At 38.0% G+C, this 22009-nt stretch overlaps 1 protein-coding gene across 1 annotated transcript in view; it reads left to right on the top strand.

Moving 5' to 3' along the window:
- The window catches only part of LAMA1 (laminin subunit alpha 1), a 197171-nt gene that overhangs the window by 70666 nt on the left and 104496 nt on the right, over positions 1–22009 (top strand). The window contains exons 5-20 of the mRNA XM_056521606.1: positions 2513–2692; positions 2961–3050; positions 4575–4692; positions 4818–4996; positions 5746–5845; positions 6771–6931; positions 7426–7566; positions 8682–8855; positions 9416–9517; positions 10224–10435; positions 12351–12462; positions 14913–15023; positions 15275–15402; positions 15530–15616; positions 21427–21638; positions 21862–21968. Of these exons, the coding sequence (XP_056377581.1) occupies positions 2513–2692; positions 2961–3050; positions 4575–4692; positions 4818–4996; positions 5746–5845; positions 6771–6931; positions 7426–7566; positions 8682–8855; positions 9416–9517; positions 10224–10435; positions 12351–12462; positions 14913–15023; positions 15275–15402; positions 15530–15616; positions 21427–21638; positions 21862–21968 (2214 nt within the window). The remainder of the gene's footprint in view (positions 1–2512; positions 2693–2960; positions 3051–4574; positions 4693–4817; positions 4997–5745; positions 5846–6770; positions 6932–7425; positions 7567–8681; positions 8856–9415; positions 9518–10223; positions 10436–12350; positions 12463–14912; positions 15024–15274; positions 15403–15529; positions 15617–21426; positions 21639–21861; positions 21969–22009) is intronic.

A 22009-nucleotide genomic window follows, 5' to 3' on the forward strand; every position in this document is an offset into this window, starting at 1 on the left:
TTTTTTTCCACAAATTCTAAAATTGGTTACATAGCTTATGATGCTTTACAAATAACTTTCTGAATAGCGGCCTACATAAATGATATGTTGTGGTTACATCATCTAAATCTGTATAAGACTTTATGTGATAATAAAGTTTTTAATTCTTAGGCTACTTTCACACTGCCGTTATGACACGGCAGTGTGACGGGCTTCAGGGGAGCCAGGGAGAATAGCGGTAGACAAATTACTGCAACAGCCGTCTTTTTCTCCCGCTATTCCCGTCCAAAAATAACGGGACCCGGCGGGCCCCATTATAGTAGATGGGAGCCGCCGGGACCGTTGTTACCCGTTGCTCCCCGTCATGAGAACGACTATTAAAGTGACAAAAAAAGAGACTTTAACGGCCATTCTCAACGGGGAGCAATGGCAGTGTGAAAGGGGCCTTAGTTTTGCACGATTAAAAAAAATGCAGTTTTACATTAGAAACTTAGCCTAGGAACCATGTTACTCACCAGGTTCTTAAGAGCTTTTGGAAGTATTATGTCTGTTGTATATATCCTTCATATAGTGCCCAAGGCCCCTTATTGGCTCATTTAGGGCCTCTACACTAAGTATATAGAGAAGCACAAAAAAAATCTTTAGCAAAATAAAATGTAAGCTTGTTCAGATGTCTGTTACAGACATATTTTTCCCTAAGAGCATTTCTTCTAAGGGAAAATATGGTGCCCCATGAGATGAGCGCTCATACAATGATTTCTATTGTTTAGGTGGTTCCAAGTATAAAGCTGTCATGTATATAATTCCATAAAGATGTTGTCTCGTGAAAATGTTGTCCCTGTCCATGCACCCTATAGGGGCGTGTGGATATTAAAGAGTGGGTCTGGTACTTGGTGTCCCCCTCTGTAAACCAAAACAGAGAGCTTCTTAGTTAGATCAGCTCTTCTCTAGTGAACTTGGGCATTCAATGCATTACATGGCTGGTTTCACACATAGGGGGAGATATTAAAAACTACTGTAATTTCGTTACACCAATATTAATCACACTTTTGTTTTTTCTCCTCACATTTTCAAAGGTCTCTTGTGCTGCTTTGAAAATATGTGACAGTTCATTTTCGTGCCACTTTTCTTAGCTAAAAGAACATTCTAGCAGAGATTTCACCAGCAGTGTACACTGGTTTCCCAGCACAAACTGCCATAAATCTAGGAAGCGGGGACAGCCATGCCCCTTCTCCTGAAAGCACACCCCTTTCCAATTGACCATTCCCCCTTATTGAGCACCACCAAAAATAGAAAATAATTGCACAATATCTGCAGGTAGCACAAAAATTGTGCAATTATTTGCTGTTTTGGCCTGTCTGTAAAAAAAAAATTTGCAATTGATAAATTCCCCCCCGATATGTGAAATCATTTTGACTCCATTTTTCCTGCAGAGGGCAAAGTATGGGAAATGTCTTCTTGACTTCATCTCTCTGACATAATGATGGCTTCAGGGTGGCTTCATGCTAAAAGGGACTATGTGTGATGACAAGAACTCTTTAAGTTCATATAGCTTTGCTACTACTTTATTTCCCTAATTTATTATGATATAATTGAACACAGGTTATCTATGAATTTCTGTATTGGGCTAAAAGGTTCCTGTTGAGGGAAAGGCAGAACAGCAGCTAATGTGATAGCCATAGGAGTATGTGTAGGTGTTCATACATTTATAGCCTTTCAAAATGTGAATGTTTGGCATCTGCAAAATAGCATGGATGCTCCCATAATAGTTCCTTTATCAGGAATTGGCAGAAAAAGACTTTTAGAGTTAAAGACTTTTAATTTGTAAGTCGGATGTATAAGATTAGTTAAGCTATGTGCAAACTTTTCATTTTTATTGCACTTTTATACTGTGGGTATTTGTTCAGATTAAAACATGACACTGAAGAGATTAAGCTTTGTAAAAAAAAAACTAATCTTATGTCTTGGGTCTTGAGTATTATCTTTAAAATGTTGTGGTTATTTAGCCTTATGCAACACGGCCACGCTGGCCACAACACAGCTCATGCAGCCAAAAATTACAATGTCACTCTACCTACATCGTAGCTAGTAAAAGGGAATGTGATCTTGTTGTGACCTGAAAGTGACCATGACCTGACAGTCAACAATAATCCAAAGCTCCTGTATTGATGGCTACTGTAAAGTTTGGTCACAAACCCTAAATTGTGTAGTGGAGGAACATTACACATTGTCTCATCATTATGAGTTGTATTGGCAACTTACCATTAAATCTAACTAGTATGAAATGTTTAAAGGATCAGTTTTTTATTTATTATTTTTTTTTTATAGAAATTACACTATTCTTGTCTATGTGCTGTGTTTGATATTGTACCTCACTTGGATAAGACAATGGCTGCCTAAGCAAGATCTTCTAGGTTCAAGCTACAATACCAAACACGGCTAATAGAAAAGAGTGGCACTGTTTCTAGATAAAAAATTCAGTTGAATTTCTTTGCAAACTGCAACCATAATGCTGTTTTCTCCATCAACATAGATCCACACTTCATTGATTAATGGAAGGCCAAGTTCTGATGATCCTTCTCCTACTTTGTTGGATTTCACCTCTGCAAGATATATCCGCCTTCGCCTGCAACGTATTAGAACCTTAAATGCAGATCTTATGACCCTCAGCCAATGGAACTTAAAAGATGTGGATCCAATAGTAACCCGAAGAGTAAGTATGGTGTTTACTTCTGATTAATTTGTTTTTTATGGATATGTTTATGTGGCCTGGAGTAAAAGTCTAGCTTAAACAGCTGCATTTAAAAATACAAGGTTAAAAAAATAAGAAAGTATAATATGTCATAAAGTATTTTTTATGGCTCATTATTTTTTCAACTTTTGCTGCAGTTGTAGTACCAGTGCTTTTATTTATCTTTTTATTGCTTTATCTTTTTTTATTAGTTTTGAAATGATAACTTATTCTCTGTTTTGCCTTGCAGTACTACTACTCTCTTAAAGATGTTTCGGTTGGAGGAATGTGCATTTGTTATGGGCATGCTCGTAGCTGTCCCTGGGATGAAGTTACCAAGGTAAGCTGTAGGTCGGAAATGTGATATTATTTCATATATTTATTAATGTGAAGGATAAGATTAACCATTGAACATGCATTCCAGCAAATTCATTGGGCCCTAAAGTATTAAAAGATTTCCGTAGAACCTCTTATGAATTTTGTCCAAGAAAGAAGATCTTGGTAACTGCAGCTGAAGATGTGGCTGTATTTACTCAACTTCATCTGTGTAAATAGCTTGGATAAGAGCTATGCGGATGTGTTGCCTACATTGAGCTCTGTGAATTTAGATCATTCTTAGGCCCTCGTACACTCAATCAGTTAAGTAAACAAAGCTTCATTCTTGAAAAGGCACCATCTTCATAAAATAGACATTTTTTTATAGTTCAAATGCTTAGTATTTTAGATCCTAAGGCTTCCTTCACAGAGGATTTTTGTTCTAAGGTTTAAAACTTATGTACCTGTAGTTTATGTAATTTTTATGGTGTTTTCAAATTTTATTGGGAAAACACCTAAAAAAAACACTGGACCTAGAGCATGCTACATTTAAAAATATGCCACTACCACAAAAATACCTCTGACCAAATATCTATGCAGGTATTTTTTTCTTATTTTACTATAGCTCCCACCAAAACCCAGCACCCTTGCTTGACAGCTGCATGTGTCACTGGCTATTTTGTGGATAACGCCTTTGTTGCGAAGAATGCTATTCCACTACCCCTTCGGTCCTTGCCTCTAGCCATTGAAGCAAAAGATGGTAGACCCTTACAACCCTCTGATATTACCCACGAGACTGTACCATTGCCTGTGGAGAGATGGTCTCTTTGATAATTTTTTCCCAAGCTGATAATGTCAGGAACCACAAAATGCCACCTTTATTAATTTAGTAATAATACCTGGCTCGTACAGGTCAGAGGAAGTGCAAGGAAGTGCACAAACTTGCTGTTGCCCATTGAAGTAAATGGTAGCTTCACTGAAATAATCTGGTACCACCAATACAAACAGTGTGCAAAGTTGAGGCTTCAGGCTCCTTCTAGCTGACCAGTCATCAATATTTTTTGGCTGGATGACTCCTTTAAAGGGATATTCCCAATTTACAAGATATCCCCTATCCACAGGTTAGGGATTACTAATTTCACCGGTAAAACACCCACTGATCACAAGTATGGAGAAAAACTCCATTGTGCATACACATGTAACACTTCATTCACTTTCTAAGGGACTTGCTGACATTGGTGAGCGACAGTTTTCCTCTGTCGTACGATCACTGCCCCAGATCAGTGCAATGTTCAGAAACCTCAAAGAAAGTAAATGGAACACTGGCCTCACATGCGAACTACCATTTGCCAAATGTATATATGCATTGGCATTACTTGTCTCGCCTGTTCACATTACATTCCTCCTCTCCTCCTCTGATGACATTAGAATGTAAATTCAATTTCAGTAGAATTAGCCAACAAAAACTAGATTTCATTCAACCAACGTGTGTGGAATGTGGGTCAGTATATAAAAGCGGCTTCATTTTTAATTCCTTTTTTTCATGCAGAAACTCCAGTGTCAGTGTGAACGTAACACTTGTGGAGAGAGTTGTAATGAGTGTTGCCCTGGTTACCACCAGAATCCATGGCGACCTGGCACCATTTCCATTGGCAATAAATGTGAGAGTAAGTTGAATTCTCTTCTACTGTATTCATTGACTTTGATCTTCTTAAAGATCAAAGAGTAAGAGTAAGCTTGTCATCTATACAAAACATAAGGTGCAATACACAAGTTTTCTATTTTTTTACAGAGTGTAACTGCCATAATAAAGCAGAAAATTGTTACTATGACCAGTCAGTGGCTGATCGGAATATGAGCTTGAACATTCATGAACAATATATTGGAGGAGGAGTTTGTATAAATTGTACTCAGTTTACAGCTGGAATTAATTGTGAGACATGCATTGAAGGCTACTTTAGGCCACACAAGGTATGATCGCTGCATGTACATTGGTGGCTTATTATGTTAACCTGTTAAATTGCTTGTAAATACAAATTTAGAATTGGACAGTCATTTGGTAGGAACTCTGGGTTTGGGTGGAAGATGGTATGATTTAGAGTTGAGTGAGCTGAGCCCCCCAAACCAGTATTCGATCCAAACTTCAGGGAGCTCGCCAAACTTTCAAACATTGCCAGGTTCATGCAAGCTGAACCTAGCAATGTTGGGGCTGAGCTGCGCTCGCTAGTACAGCTCAGCCCAGCAAGGTGGAAGTTAATTAACACTGCTGAGCAGCACTAGTTAACTCCTTGGGATGGGGTCGGGTGTATACATTAAACAGTCTTTATAGCTGTATAATGTTTACAATGAAGAGATTAATACGCACCATCTTGAGGCTGGTTCGGACCTCCTATTGTGTAGCTCTGCCCCTTGACATCATTGCTAGAGTGGGGCTAGACAAGAAGAGGCCTGGACCAGCGATGCAATGGTAAGTATTACTTTCTTCATTGTGTACATTATACAGCCAAATTTAGACTTGTGTGTTTGGAAACACCAGTCTTAATAAATTCTCCTAGAGTTTTGGACTGGACTCTGGAAGGAGTGTCCACTGGGCAGCTCCTCTCTGGTTTTCCCCCTTTCAACTAAGATAGATTGACAGGTGACAATATAACTTGTCACACATTTACGTGCTGTACTAATATGTATATGTTTATCATTAAGATGTTGCATTCTTTCAACAGGTGTCCCCATACACAGAAGATCCATGCCATCCCTGTAAATGTGATCCCTTTGGGTCTGTTACTCCTGTTTGCGTAGTTGATGATAACCATGCCAAACCAGGTATGGGATTTCTGTATCTGCTCAATATTTAATGTCTGTTATACTTCAAACATCTGTTCTGTAACATATTTAGATAACAGACATTTATCATGTGATATCCACATGTTGTCTATATTCACAAAACTGTATTTAGATCTGAATATTTCCAAGGGACTACATTATAGAGGCCATTTCACATATGATGAATAGTGCAGAGCCAAACTGAATATCAAAGGGGTTTTCCAGCCCCTAAAAACGTAACCAATATCTACAGGATGGGGATAAGTGTCTGATTGTAGGGGGTCCGACCTTGGGAACCCCCCGAGTCCATGTTTCATGCTTTTCTATGGGGGTGCAGAAGATGCCTGAGTACATTGTCGAGTACATTGTCGAGTACATTGTCGAGTACATTGTCAGGGGAAAGTCGAGGATTTTTCCTGAAGATTGTGGGGGTCCAACCTCTTGAACTTCACTTTTACTCCTTTTGAAGTTATAGCATTACTTTCATTAAAAAAAAAAATAAGAAATTACATCCCACAGACATGTTAAAAGCTTTGATCGGTAGTGGTGCCATTTTTGAGACCACCATGCAGCTGGAAGAAAAGCACAACTGGGTGCTTCACTACCTGGCTTGTTGCCCAATCCAGCTCACTTCAGGAGATGATCTCCATAGTCTTGTGCTCCCGGCTATATCGAGAGATCTCAGCATATGACCAAATGATATTTTTCGTGCCCTAGTGATATAGTAGTATAAAATCTCTTGTGCATCATAATGACTGCAGCTGCTAACAACTGGGGAGCTATGTGCAGGAGACATTGAGGATGGAGCAAATTCAGCCTTATAGATAAGTTATATTAGTTTTTGTATTGTGATTCAGTGGCATAATTCTACATCTGCTTTGTGATTCAGTGGAATAATCTTAAATACATCTGTATTATATTACAGGTGTTCTGCCAGGACAGTGTCAGTGCAAAGAGGGTTACACAGGCTCAAAATGTGACCACTGCAACTTTGGATACAAGGGATACCCAAACTGTGTGCGGTGCAATTGCAGTCTTATAGGTAGCGTGAATGAGGATCCTTGTGCAGAACAGTGCATATGCAAGGTAAGTGTAAACTGCACACTCCTGGCTTTTTTCTACAATTGTGCTTATTCAATTGTTTCCCAATTTGTTAGGAAATCTCTGGTATATTATTTGTACCATTGTTCAGATAGTTTCTTAAACAAAGATGCTCAATATAATTCTTATCATTTGGGAAGATGGGTGGTATCTGTATTAATGATTGTTTGGTGTCATATTTTAGGAACACGTAGAAGGTGAAATGTCGGGGCTGAACTGTGCTGGCTAGTAAAGCTCAGCCCAGCAATGTAGGAGTTAATTAGCACTGTCGAGGAGCACTAGTTAACTCATTGGGGTGGAGGTGGGGTGTATACATTAAACAGTCTTTATAGCTATATAATGTATACAATGAAGAGAGTGAGATGTACCATCTTGTCACTGGTTCAGGCCTCCTCTTGTGTAGGTCTGCCTTGTGCCCTGTTATCATTTGGGAAGATGGGTGGTCTCTGTATTAATGATTGTCTGGTGTCATATTTCAGGAACATGTAGAAGGTGAAAATTGTGACCGGTGTAAGACTGGCTACTACAACTTGCAGGAACAGAATCCAGAAGGATGTACAGAATGCTTTTGCTTTGGTGTTTCCGGTGTCTGCGATGAACTGTTTTGGCATACTACTCAGGTATACAAGCATTACTCAAATAGATTTCCTGTCTTGGCAGATTATTACTAGAGAGATTTATAATTTAGTGTTATCGATTTAGAATTTAGTTCTATTAATTTATAAATTTGTAATTTTTAGAACAACACTGAATGACTCTTCTAATTTAGGAAATTGATACTATGATGCAGTTTTAGCTGTATGGGTCCAAGCTAAATTTTTGGCTAAATGTTTTCATGTCAGTATGCAGCAGACTGGAAGGTTGCATGTCAGGCAACCTAAAGATGTGTGGTGGCAATTCTATTTAGCTTTTCTATCGTTAAATACTGTATGTGCCTTCTTATAAGTGGTGTACTGTAGAGGCAGGGCACCTGAATGCTAAGGGCCTTATGTTAGGATGGGCTTGTCCTAATGCTGCAATAGAGGCTACAGTACCTTACTGTATACAGATTTATACAGCTCTCATTCAGTTCAGTACTAGATGAAGTTACTGTATCCCCCTCTATCAAGTCAGGGTAGGGTCATGCATACAATATCTGCAGCGTATTTCATGCTAGGGATGTACACCAATGTGCGTTACAGCCTCCAAACCTTGCTGCGCACACAGTGCTCTGGCTAGATAGCGCTGCTTGTTGCAGGTCCGCAGCGTATTTTCTGCAGTGTGAAATGTGCTGCAGATGCAGTATGTGTGACCCTACCATAAATCATTGTTCTCCTTTACATATAAATCATGAAATAATAAGAATTTGATAAAAAGCGGAGCTCTCAGAGAGAAGTGGGGACAGCTCACAGTTTGACTTTCAGTAATTAATAGAATGTATACATTCCTGGAACTGTGCCTTATATTTCTACATGCAGGAACCAGCTATATATTTCTTCAATAGGACAATATCATAACAACTTGTCCAGATTTATTACATGACCGCACATTACACCATATGACGCATTTTGTATAGATCTTAAACACTATTTTATCTCATCTGTTATTCCTCAAGATACTTCCAGCATTTACTAAAACTACCTAACCCATGTATTCTACCATAAAATAATTGTATTATTTTTTATTTTTTTTTTATCATTCTAATGCAGTATCTGCAAAAATATTGATCATTTCTGGTAATATTTTCCGATTGCAGATGACTGACATAAGGGGTTGGCATGTAAGTGACTTGCATGGATCAGAAAGGATTCAGCCACAGCAGGACCAGTTCGATGGCCCCCATCAAATAAGCATCAACAATACAGAAGCCCGGAAGATGTTACAGTCTGTGTATTATTGGGAGGCATCACGTTCTTACCTTGGAAACAAAGTATGTTCTTCTTTAAGGCTGCCTTCCCACCATGTTTGCAGCGTACGGCTGCCGGCTGGAGGAGGGAAAACCATGCACTCCCGTACCCCAGCCATACTGGCGCCGAACTCTATTGACTGTAATGAGCCAACCGGAGTCAAACAGTGACTCTTGTCGCCTCATTTCTGCCCTCTATCTGGTTTTGTGACCGGACCTAAAACCGTAGTCAATACCCATATTCAATAAGTGAGCTCTAAACTATTATAGCCATGTCACTGATGTAGATCATATCTCGAAATGCTGCTAACAGAGCAAAGCAGTAGCTTAAGTGATATGGTTGCCCCCATAATGTAATTGTGTAAAGTAAAATTTGTGAAAAAATCTAAAAAACTGAAAAAGGAAAAAACATTTCAGAAAAAGTAACATTTTTAATAATGTCTAGTTAAATAAATATGTACATCGGTGATCCTTTTCCTGTGAAGTTCTATAATAATACCTGTCTGGCCACGCTATTAAAATTTGTATAGAAATACTATATTGTTTATGCTAGTTATACACTATGAATTATTTTATGGTTGCAGTTAACATCTTATGGAGGATCCCTGAGGTACACAGTGTCTTATGATATTCCAGCTGAGAGTTCAGATGGAGAAATGTTCTCCAATGTGGACGCTGTTATTCAGGTAAGAATACGCACTGCTTTCCGTCATGGAAATAGAGGGTGACTGGTTATTATATACAGCACTGACACATATAGTAGATTCATCCCGTATAACAAATATGTTTGGAGGCCAATATATAAATACAAACAATGAGGGACATTTATCAATGTTTGCTTATGTATTATTCCTTTTTTTTAGTAATTTTTTCCTTACTTTTTTTTTGCTTATGTGTGACGTATTTATCAACTGGTTTCAGCCTGTTGATAATTTTCTTTCACGTAAGCAATTTTTCCTTTTTTACTTTGGTAGTAGCTTTTTCTGCTCCATGTTTGAGCTGGAGTAAATTTAATCAATTTTGAACCCTGTTGCGACTGTCGCAGTTAATAAATACCTGACTACCCGTAGTCCATTTTAAAATTATTACTACGTAGTTCATTTTTGGAAAACTTGCTTTTCTCGCTTTCCAGTCAAAATGTCGCACGAAAAATCGCGTAGTCGCAGTTGCGACAATTTTGCGACAATTATAGTAAACCCATTGATAAATGTCCATAAATATGTCCATAAATATGTTTAATGAGAAAACATAGAACTTTGCGTAGAGAAGGACATTTCCCATTTAATTCAATTAAATGAAGGTGGTTCTGAGCTCAGGATTATGAAAAATGGTGTTTCGATCTGTCTATAGCTAATCCATGACCATATAATGATATATTTTACTTTTGTATAGGGAAGTGACATTACCATAGGCACCAAGTCAGATGGTTTATCATTACCTCCGTATGAGGAATACACGGCTGAGATCAAACTGATTCCGGAGAATTTTGTTGATTTCTACACAAAGAGGCCAGTGGACAGGGACAGACTTATGACAGTCCTTGCTAATGTGAACAGGCTTTTGATAAGAGCAAATTACAACACTGCTAAGAATGCAGTCAGCAGGTAATAATGTAATGTCACATTATTTGTGTGTATGTTTTTTTCCCTCATATATAAATGACATACATAATTAATTAGATCATTTCACAAAAATAAATACATCCCTATACCCCCTCCTCCCCCTAAAGAGTGTATGTGTTTTTAAACAGTGTGTAAATACTTTAGAATAAAGCAAACTTTTCGCATCAGTTTTTTATAATTAAGAAAAAAAATACGCTTGTAAAATAAAATACGGTGGCAAATTTTCCGCTGTGTGAACCCAGCTTGGGTTCACAAATCAAAATTTTTTTTTTTACATAAAAAATACGGCTATAAAATAGGAATAAAAAACATAAATAATTATTAGTTATTTTTTTTAAACAGTGTGTGCACTTTTTCATAAACTTTCATAGTGCACATTATTCGACTAGAAATACAGCAGTTTTTTATACTGATTTTATGGCTGTAATTTTCTTTTAATTCTACCCTAAATAAACCTAGCCTTAGACTGTTGACTCTTCACAGTATTTAACCCCTTAACGACGCAGGACATAAATGTACGTCCTGGTGAGCTAGTACTTAACGCACCAGGACGTACATTTACGTCCTATACATAACTGCGAGCATCGGAGCGATACTCGGGTCATGCGCGGCAGGTCCCGGCTGCTGATAGCAGCCAGGGACCCACCGGTAATGGCTGACATCTGCGATCGCGCGGATGTCCGCCATTAACCCCTCAGATGCCGTGATCAATACAGATCACGGCATCTGCAGCATTGCGGTCACTAAAATAGATAACCGGTTCGCCCGCAGCGCTGCCACGGCGATCCAATGATCCAGAACGGCAGACGGAGGCCCCCTCACCTGCCTCCACTGCCTTCCACGGGTCTTATGCTCTGGTCAGAGATCAGACCAGAGTAGAAGATAACCGATAACACTGTTCAGTGCTATGCATAGCACTGAACAGTATTAGCAATTGAATGATTGCTATAAATAGTCCTCTGTGGGGACTTTTAAAGTGTAAAAAAAAAAAAAGTAAAAACAAAAGTAAAACAAATGTGAAAAACCCCCTCCCCTAATAAAAACGTAAATTGTCCCCCTTTTCCATATTTCACCCCCAAAAAGTGTAATTTTTTTTAAAATTAATATACATATTTGGTATCGCCGCATGCGTAAATATTCATACTATCAAAATAAATTGTTAATGATACCGGACGGTGAACGGCGTTAACGTAAAAAAAAAAGTCAAAAATTGCTGCTTTTTTATAACTTTTAATTCCCCAAAAAATTGATAAAAAATGTATTAAAAGTTTTATATAAGCAAATATGGTATCAATAAAAATTTAAGATCACGGAGCAAAAAATTAGCCCTTATACCGCCGCTTATATGGAAAAATGAAAAAGTTATAGGTCTTCAAAATAGGGGGATTTTAAACGTACTAATTTGGTGAAAAAGTTTGCGATTTTTTTTAAGCACAACAGTATTAGAAAAGTATGTTATCATGGGTATCATTTTAATCATATTGACCCAAAGAATAAAAAACACATGTTATTTTTACCGTAAATTGTACGGCGTGGAAACGAAACCTTACAAAATTTGCAAAATTGCGGTTTTGTTTTTAATGGGTGATGGCATTACAACGGACAACTGGTCACGCAAAAAACAAGCCCTTATACTAGTCTGTGGATGAAAATATAAAAGACTTATGATTTTTTGAAGGCGAGGAGGAAAAAACTAAAATGTAAAAATAAAATTGTCTGCGTCGTTAAGGCCCAAATGGGCTGAGTCCATAAAGGACATCTTATGCCTTATCAGACATCTTATCCCTTATCCTTTGGATAGGAAATAAGATATCTAGGGATGGGGTACCTCTTTAATAGCCATCTCTATTTTGCTTATTGCAGTTGTCCATTTTTCATATTCTTCTTTTGTTTGTAGAATAAGCTTAGTAATGTTGGACACAGCTACTCCAAATGTAATAGATCTTCTGCCAGCTGTACAAGTGGAAAATTGTGAATGCCCACCTGGCTATACTGGCACATCATGTGAGGTAATGGAGACAATTTTAGAGTATGCAAATGTTTTTTTTTTTTCTTCACATATTCAAAATGTTTGTTGATTTTCAAACCAAAAAAACATGGGAGGTAAAGGGGGGTGGCTGGGGGACTATAATAATAGCGGTGTAAACCTCATACCTGGCTCAGCAGGAAAAGAAAGTGTATGGAAATAGATGTTAATTAAGGCAAGATATCAGAATGCACATGCAACTGCCAAGATTAAAAAGAACAAAACAGCCATAGCCATGTAAATCATGCACAGAACAAGCGCAACAACAAAAAACGTGGTCTCAAATGGCTGGAGGTGCTCAACCCCAGATGCAGTTGTGCATTTATACTGGGGGAGCAGATCCTGCCCTTGTAGTCCGTTGCTAGGGGCGATCCCCAGCATAAAAATGCATACAATGGAGGATGCCTGCAGCGGACTACAAGTGCCTCAATAGGATCCTACACCAGATAGACGGTGTGGATGTGTAACAATTAGAATAATACAAGAATAGAACAAGCGCAAACACATAATATGGTGCTCTTAATATAATGGACCAAGAGTGTAAACAATATGAGGCTTCAGAGTATGTGTGACAGGAAGGGAAAGGTAACACACATATCATCAAATAGTCCTAAAATCAGGTAGTTCTGTGAATTCTATCCAGGGATTTCATAAATTATAGTGATGTACTAAATGTTAAGTAGTATCTACTATGAGTTCCTCCATCCTCTGGAGGTGCAATATCTCCCTAAACCATCCAAAAGCGTGGGGAAAATAGTCAGTATCCGAATTAATAAAAGGCATTCAAGTGCCAGGTAAATGAGTAGCTAGACTACAGCACAGGAAGCACATTCTGTGGTATGGAGATGTTTTATTTTTATTATTGGTAGAGACAAGTTCAAATTTTTTATGCATGCCATTCTTTTTACATTAGATCCTGAAAGCCGAAAAAGGGCATGTACTGTAGATTTTCTACAATAATATAATCCTAGGTAATCGTTTCTGAGCTTAAGGGTGCGTTCACACGGAGTAAATGAAGAGTAATTCACGGGCGGAAAAATTTTTTTTTTTATTTGCGGGAAATTCGCGCACAATATGCGCGGAATTGCACGCGGGATTGCGAGCGGACATGGGGGAGAAAGAAGTGAAGGGTTTTTCAGCCATTTCCGTGCAAATTGTGCGCAAATTCCGCACAAATTGCCCACGAATTGCGCACGAATTCCGAGAAAAATCGATGTCGGGCGGAATTTTTTTTTACCATTGACTTCAGTTGATTTCTGCTAGCGGATTCCGCTTGAAGAATGAACATGTTCTTTCTTCAAGCGGAACGGAATTCAGCGTCAGAATTCTACTACCAGAATTTCCGCAGTGGGAACAGGCCAGCAGAAATAACATTAAAGTCAATGGGCAGAGGGGATGTGCATTAATTTGGAGCGGAGAATTCAAGAGGAATTACTCAAGTAAATTCCTCTTGAATTACTCCGTGTGAACGCACCCTGACACATCAGCAAAATAACTCTGTATGCGTTTACTACAAAGTAGAGTAAGTAAAATGTAGCAGATTGGAGGACAAGCTGTTTAGCTCACAAAAAAAGGACAACCCCTAAAGATCACACTTGCAAATATGTAATATTAAGTAATAATAAATTTGATTTATTTATGACTGGAAATGAGTTGAAATTTACAGGAAATTAGTTGGAATTGGATGAATTTACAATATTGTACATGCTGGCTTTTCTCAAAAAAAAATATTTTGTTAAATCACCTATAATATTATACCCATTATATAAAAATAGGCTTGTTGATCCCTGTACAGTTCTGCAGAATAAATGTCATCTTTAATGTTTATCAATAGTGATGAGCAGCATTGCCCATATTCAAATTCACAATATTTTGCGGATATACAGAAGAATATTCGTCCTATATTAGCAAATTTCACGTATTCGTTATATTTGCATTTTCGCATATGCAAATATTTGCATATACAAATATTCACCTATTCGCGTATTCGAGGAAGAAAACAGTGAGGGGGTGGGCAACTTTACTATTGGTTGCTAGGGATGTTGTTGATAACCTTTGACAAGTGAATTTGCATCATTCTAATTGGCCCACAAGTGAAAAGAAGGAATATGCAAATAATCACATATGCGAATATGCGCACATGCGAATATGCGCACATGGGCATATGCGAATATTCACATATACGAATATGTGCATATGCAAATATGTGCAAATGCACATATGCGGAAAAAAGCGAACATTTGCAATTTCGAATATATAGCAAATATATTGGCAATATTCGCGAATTTGCGAATTTGCGATATTCACGCTAAAAATGTGAAATGCGAATATTCGTGCCCAACACTATTTATCAAAAAATGATGCGTCTTTATACAAAACGTGGCACTTTTGTTAAAACCAGAGTAACTTATTTGTTGTGAATATGTTTTCTAGTCTTGCATCCCCGGTTACTACAGAGTCGGTGGGACCCTATTTGGTGGCATTTGTCAGCCTTGTGAGTGTAATGGCCATGCAACTGAATGTGATATCCATGGAGCATGTTATGTAAGTATCATTCAAACAATAACAAAAAAATGTACAGCCTGTCACTAGAGAGTGCACCCTCTCAGTCATGTGCTCTCTATCCGAGCAAATGACTATATAACCAGACATTTCATAGACATTCATATTTGTACATACAATGGGGAACATCGTATTCAGTTTTCTTTTTGTTTTTGTTTTACTTATTTCTGTTTCTATACTATTCTTAATGTACCACCACATTCTAATACCAGCTCATAATGTATGATCTTTAGGGGTGTCAACACAACACTACAGGTGCTCACTGTGACCAGTGTTTGCCAGGCTTCTATGGGGACCCCACCAACAGAACACCCAATGACTGCCAGCCATGTGCCTGCCCTTTGACCATCCCTTCCAATAAGTGAGACTATTTTTCTTTTCATTACTCCTTTTTATATTACTCTCTCCATAGTTGTGTATGTTTCTCACCTATTATATGTAAAGATAGGCACAGACACACTTGTTTAATAAATCATATTTTCCTTCAGTTTCAGCCCAACTTGTTATCTGTCCACTGATGAAGACATTATTTGTGACCAGTGCGCACCGGGCTATACAGGGGCACAATGTGAAAAGTATGTATTTTGACACCTATGAGGCCTTATTTCCTTCTCTTTTGTACCGGTGTGCCTTTTTTTTTTCTTAAATATCAAGCTAGTCTTTGCATACCGATTAAATGTTTTACAGACAGATGCTTTGTATCAGTTTGCATCCATTTTAATCTGTTTCTGAGTGGATCATTTTTTTCTTTTGTTTGCCATTCTTAGGGGTGTTATAATCAATTAAAAAGGAAAAAAAAACATGTCTGACAGGGTGGTGCAACTGGATGCCTATGGCATCCTGTTGTCATAGACTTGCATTGTGCAAAAAAAAAAAAAAATGGATCCATCCGTTCTGTTTAAAATTAAACAGACTTTACAACAGGATAGCCAAACATTTACGTCTAATTTTTACGTACATCTAATTTTTATTTGCTGTACATAACCTCACCTATATTTATTATAAAAATCCCTCCCTTGTGGTGGTGGGAGGTGATTGGTGTGTCTGCTCATATAGCCTTGTCCGTAACTCATCTATTGTCCATGACTCATGGACAAGCCTGAATCTGCTGCAGGACTGGTTAGTGTCCAGTTATGTATGGGGACCCCTAGTGGTGGAATTTTTAGGAGCTGTTTTCTTTAACCCCTTAAGAACGCAGGATGTAAATGTACGTCCTGGTGCGGATGTACATTTACATCGTGTACATGACCGCGAACATCGGAGTGATGCTTGGGTCATGTGCGGCAGGTTCCAGCTGCTGATAGCAGCCAGGGACCCGCCGGTAATAGCCGACATCCGCGATCGCGCAGATGTTCTCCATTAACCCCTCAGATGCCGTGATCAGTATAGATCACGGCATCTGCGGCAGTGCGGCACTTAATGTGGATGATCACATCGCCCGCAGCGCTGCTGTGGGGATCCGATCATCCATAATGGCGGACGGAGGTCCCCTCACCTGCCTCCGTCTGTTTCCCGGCGTCTCCTGCTCTGGTCTGAGATTAACCAGAGCAGTAGATAGCCAATAATACTGATCAGTGCTATGCCCTATGCATAGCACTGAACAGTATTAGCAATCAACTGATTGCTATAAATAGTCCTATGGGGACTATTAAAGTGTAAAAATAAAAGTACAAAAATGTTGGTATCGCTGCATGCTTAAATATCTGAACTATTAAAATATAATAGTGAACGGCGTGAACGGAAAAAAAAAGTTCCAAATTGCTGCTTTTTTTTAATAACATTTTATTTCCCAAAAAAATGATAAAAAATTTATTAAAAGTTTTACATATGCAAATGTAAGATCAATAAACAGTACAAATCATGATGCCAAAAATGATCCCTCATACCACCTCTAATACGAAAAAATAAAAAAGTTATAGGTCAGCAAAAATAGAGGGATTTGAAACTTACTAATTTGGTTAAAAATTAGCGATTTTTTTAAAGTGGTACAATAATAGAAAAGTATGTAATCATGGGTATAATTTTAATTGTATTGACTTAAACAATAAAGAAAACATGTCTGTTTTAGCTTAAAGTGTACAGCGTGAAAACGAAACCTTCCAAAATTAGCAAAATTGCATTTTTCTTATCAATTTCTCCACACAATTAGTATTTTTTTGGTTGCGTCATACATTTTATGGTAAAATGAGGGATGTCAATGCAAAAAACAACTGTTCGCGCAAAAAACAAGCCCTCATACTAGTCTGTGGATGAAAATATAAAAGAGTTATAATTTTTAGAAGGCGAGGAGAAAAAAACTTCCTTAAAGGAGTTATCCAGGAAAAAACTTATATATATATATATATCAACTGGCTCCAGAAAGTGAAACAGATTTGTAAATTACTTCTATTAAAAAATCTTAATCCTTTTAGTACTTATTAGCTGCTGAAGTTGAGTTGTTCTTTTCTGTCTAAGTGCTCTCTGATGACACCTGTCTCAGGAACTGTCCAGAGGAGAAGCAAACCTCTTTTACTCTGTGCAGTTCCCGAGACAAGCAGAGATGTCAGTAGAGAGCACTGTTGCCAGACAGAAAAGAACAATTCAACTTCAGCATCTGATTATTGGAAGGATTAATATTTTTTATAGAAGTTACAAATATGTTTAACTTTCTGGAGCCAGTTGATATATACATTTTTTTTTTCTGGAATACCCCTTTAACCCCTTAAGGACGCAGCCCATTTGGGCCTTAAGGAAGCAGACAATTAAAATTTTACGTTTTCGTTTTTTCCTCCTCGCCTTCAAAAAATCATAACTCTTTTATATTTTCATAGTATGAGGGCTTGTTTTTTGCGTGACCAGTTGTCCGTTGTAATGCCGTCACTCACTTTACCATTAAATGTATTGCGCAGCCAAAAAAATACTATTTGTGTGGTGAAATTAAAAAGAAAACCACAATTTTGCTAATTTTGGAAGGTTTTGTTTTCACGCCGTACAATTTACGGTAAAAATGACATGTGTTCTTTATTCTTTGGGTCAATATGATTAAAATGATACCCATGATAACATACTTTTCTATTACTTTTTAACCAAATTAGTATGTTTTAAATCCCCCTATTTTGAAGACCTATAACTTTTTCATTTTTCCGTATAAGCAGCGGTATGAGGGCTCATTTTTTGCGCCGTGCTCTGTACTTTTTATTGATACTATATTTGCTTATAGAGAACTTTTAATCAATTTTTTATAAATTTTTGGGGAATAAAATGTTATAAAAAAGCATCTATTTTGGACTTTTTTTAATTTTTATGTTCACGCCGTTCACTGTACAGTATCATTAACATTTTATTTTAATAGTTCAGATATTTACGCAAGCGGCGATACCAAATATGTATATAAAATATTTTTTTTAACACTTTTTGGTGGTGAAATAGGGAAAATGGGACAATTTACGTTTTTAATGGGGGAGGGGGTTTTTCACATTTATTTTACTTAATTTTTTAACTTTTATTTTTACACTTTAATAGTCTCCATAGGGGAATATTTATAGCAATCACTCGATTGCCAATACTGTTCAGTGCTATGTATAGGACACAGCACTGATCAGCATTATCGGTCATCTTCTGCTCTGGTCTGCGGGAAGGCAGATCAGAGCAGAAGACACCGGGAAGGCAGCAGAGCCAGGTGAGGGGATCTCAGTCTGCCGTGCTGGATGATCGGATCGTTGCAGCAGCACTGCTGACGATCCGATCATCCATTTTAGGGACCGCGATGCTGTAGATGCCATGATCTGCATTGATCACAGCATCTGAGGGGTTAATGGCGGGCATCCGCGGGACCTGCCGCGCATGATCCGGGCATCGCTCTGATGCTCGTGGTTATGCTTAGGACATAAATGTACGTCCTGGTGCGTTAAGTACCACCTCACCAGGACGTACATTTACGGCGCTCGTTGTTAAGGGGTTAAGGCACAAATCAAATGAAGGTGTTAAGGCTTTTGATGAAATAACCCCTTTAATTAAACTCATTCATCCATCACAACATATAAATAGGTACTGCCAAATCCCCAATAATTTTTATATGTTGTTACTGATAAAAAATCAAAGACCTTTTGTAATGAGGTTGGCGAATCTGAATAAAAAATATTCAGATTCAACAACCTCATTACAAAAGGTCTTTGATTTTTTATCAGTAACAACATATAAAAATTCTTTTGGATTTGGCAGTACCTATTTATATGTTGTGATGGATGAATGAGTTTAATTAAAGGAGTTATTTAATCAAAAGTTATCCCCTATCAATAAAATAGGGGATAACTAGCTGTTTGGTGAGGGTCCTGCTGCTGGGACAATGGACAATCATGGAAATACAGTCATGGCCGTAAATATTGGCACCTTTGAAATTTTTCAAGAAAATGAAGTATTTCTCACAGATAAGGATTGCAGTAACACATGTTTTGCTATACACATGTTTATTCCCTTTGTGTGTATTGGAACTAAACCAAAAAAGGGAGGAAAAAAATCAAATTGGACATATCGTCACACCAAACTCCAAAAATGGACTGGACAAAAGTATTGGCACCCTTAACTTAATATGGCACCCTAAACTTAATATTTGGTTGTACACCCTTTGGAAAAAATAACTGAAATCAGTCGCTTCCTATATCCATCAATAAGCTTCTTTCACCTCTCAGACGGCATGTTGGACCAGTCTTCCTTTGCAAACTGCTCCAGGTCTCTCTTATTGGAAGGGCGCCTTTTCCCAACAGCAATTTTAAGATCTCTCCACAGGTGTTCAATGGGATTTAGATCTGGACTCATTGCTGGCCACTTCAGAACTCTCCAGTGCTTTGTTGCCATCCATTTCTGGGTGCTTTTTGACGTATGTTTGGGGTAATTGTCCTGCTGGAAGACCCAAGATCTCGGATCCTAACCCAGCTTTCTGACACTGGGCTCTACAGTGCGACCCAAAATCCATTGGTAATCCTCAGATTTCATGATGCTTTGCACACATTCAAGGCACCCAGTTCCAGAGGCAGCAAAACAACCTCAAAACATCATTGAACCTCCACCATATTTCACTGTAGGTACTGTGTTCTTTTATTTGTAGGCCTCATTCCATTTTCGGTAAACAGTAGAATGATGTACTTTACCGAAAAGCTCTATCTTGGTCATCTGTCCACAAGATGTTTTCCCAGAAGGATTTTGGCTTACTCAAGTTAATTTTGGCAATATGTAGTCTTGCTTTTTTATGTCTCTGTGTCAGCAGTGGGGTCCTCTTGGGTCTCCTGCCATAGCTTTTCATTTAATTTAAATGTCAACAGATAGTTTGTGCTTACACTGATGCTCCCTGAGCCTGAAGGACAGCTTGAATATCTTTGGAACTTGTTTGAGGTTGCTTATCCACCATCCGGACTATCCTGCGTGGACACCATTCATCAATTTTTCTCTTCCGTCCACGTCCAGGGAAATTAGCTACAGTGCCATGGGTTTGTGGACAAAGGCTAATCTAGGTCTCTGGAGATGGACTTGTAACCTTGAGATTGTTGATATTTTTCCACAATTTTGGTTATCAAGTCCTCAGACAGTTCTTTTCTCCTCTATTTGTTGTCCATGCTTAGTGTGGCAAGACTAAGTGAATTTCTCTCCTTTTTATCTGGCTTCAAGTGTGATTTTTATATTGCCCACACCTGTTACTTGCCCCAGGTGAATTTAAAGAAGCATCACATGCTTGAAACAATCTTATTTTTCCACAATTTTGAAAGGGTGCCAATAATTTTGTCCAGCCTATTTTTGGAGTTTGGTATGACATTATGTCCAATTTGCTTTTTTCCCTCCCTTTTTTGGTTTAGTTCCAATACACATAAAAGGGAATAAACATGTGTATAGCAAAATATGTCTTACTACAATCCATTTTCTTGAAAAATTTCAGGGGTGCCAACATTTATGGCCATGATTGTAGGTGTGAAATGCCCTCCAGAAATAACAGAAATAACAGTGTATTTTACATGCACAGGCAGTGCTCCATTTATTCTTCATGGGGCTTCCAAATACGGCTGATAACCTAGAATGAAGAAAGCACTGGCTGCTCGTGCAGGGTGCACTCGGATTATTCCTGGGAACATTTAACCTCTAAGTGGTCGTACTCTCAACAGTTAGTAATTTATCTTCTATCCTATCTGTAAGGGATAACTTTTGTATGATAACCCCTTTAAGTTCAGATGTTTTCTCAAATCTGACCACACACATACAATAACAATAATAATCATAATAATATAATGTTACATAAGTCTCAACTTCATTGTTTTCAGCAGTATAATTGGATTCTAATTAAAATGTCTTAATAATTCAATATCCAATCTTGACAGTTCATAGGTCAAATTAGGTCTTATAAACTCTGCATTCATTTTAGGTGTGCAAATGGTTACTTTGGCAACCCACTAGTGCCAGGAGGATCCTGTGTCCCTTGTGACTGTAATGGCAACATTGATCCGTTTGAAGACGGTCACTGCAATTCACTGACAGGAGAATGTCTTAGATGCATTGGAAACACAGCTGGGCGGCATTGTGAAAGATGTGCAGAAGGTTTTTATGGTGATGCCATCTTGTCAAAGAACTGTAGTGGTAGGTGTTTGTAGAACCCCTCTGAAAACATACAACTGAGTTTGAGGATGTCCAGTAGCATTTGTAATATTTGGCTGTAATAATCATTTGGTATCTCTACCTTGGTGTGGTCTACTATAGTGCACAGGTCAACAATAGTAGCAAGTAAACATCACATGTGTATAAAATATGTTATTCAATCATTGCATTATGTAATTATTATATTTTATGTTTTTGTTTAAAGCATGTGACTGCCACCCAAATAGCTCCGTTTCTGCAGTATGCCACCATCAAACCGGCTTGTGCGAGTGTAAACCTAATGTATTAGGGAAGCAATGTGACCAGTGTGCGGTAAGAGCCAATTTTTTGTGCATAAATATTTCACATTAATT

The sequence above is a fragment of the Hyla sarda genome, chromosome 5 (genome assembly GCF_029499605.1).
Source record: "Hyla sarda isolate aHylSar1 chromosome 5, aHylSar1.hap1, whole genome shotgun sequence".
Lineage (NCBI taxonomy): Eukaryota > Metazoa > Chordata > Amphibia > Anura > Hylidae > Hyla > Hyla sarda.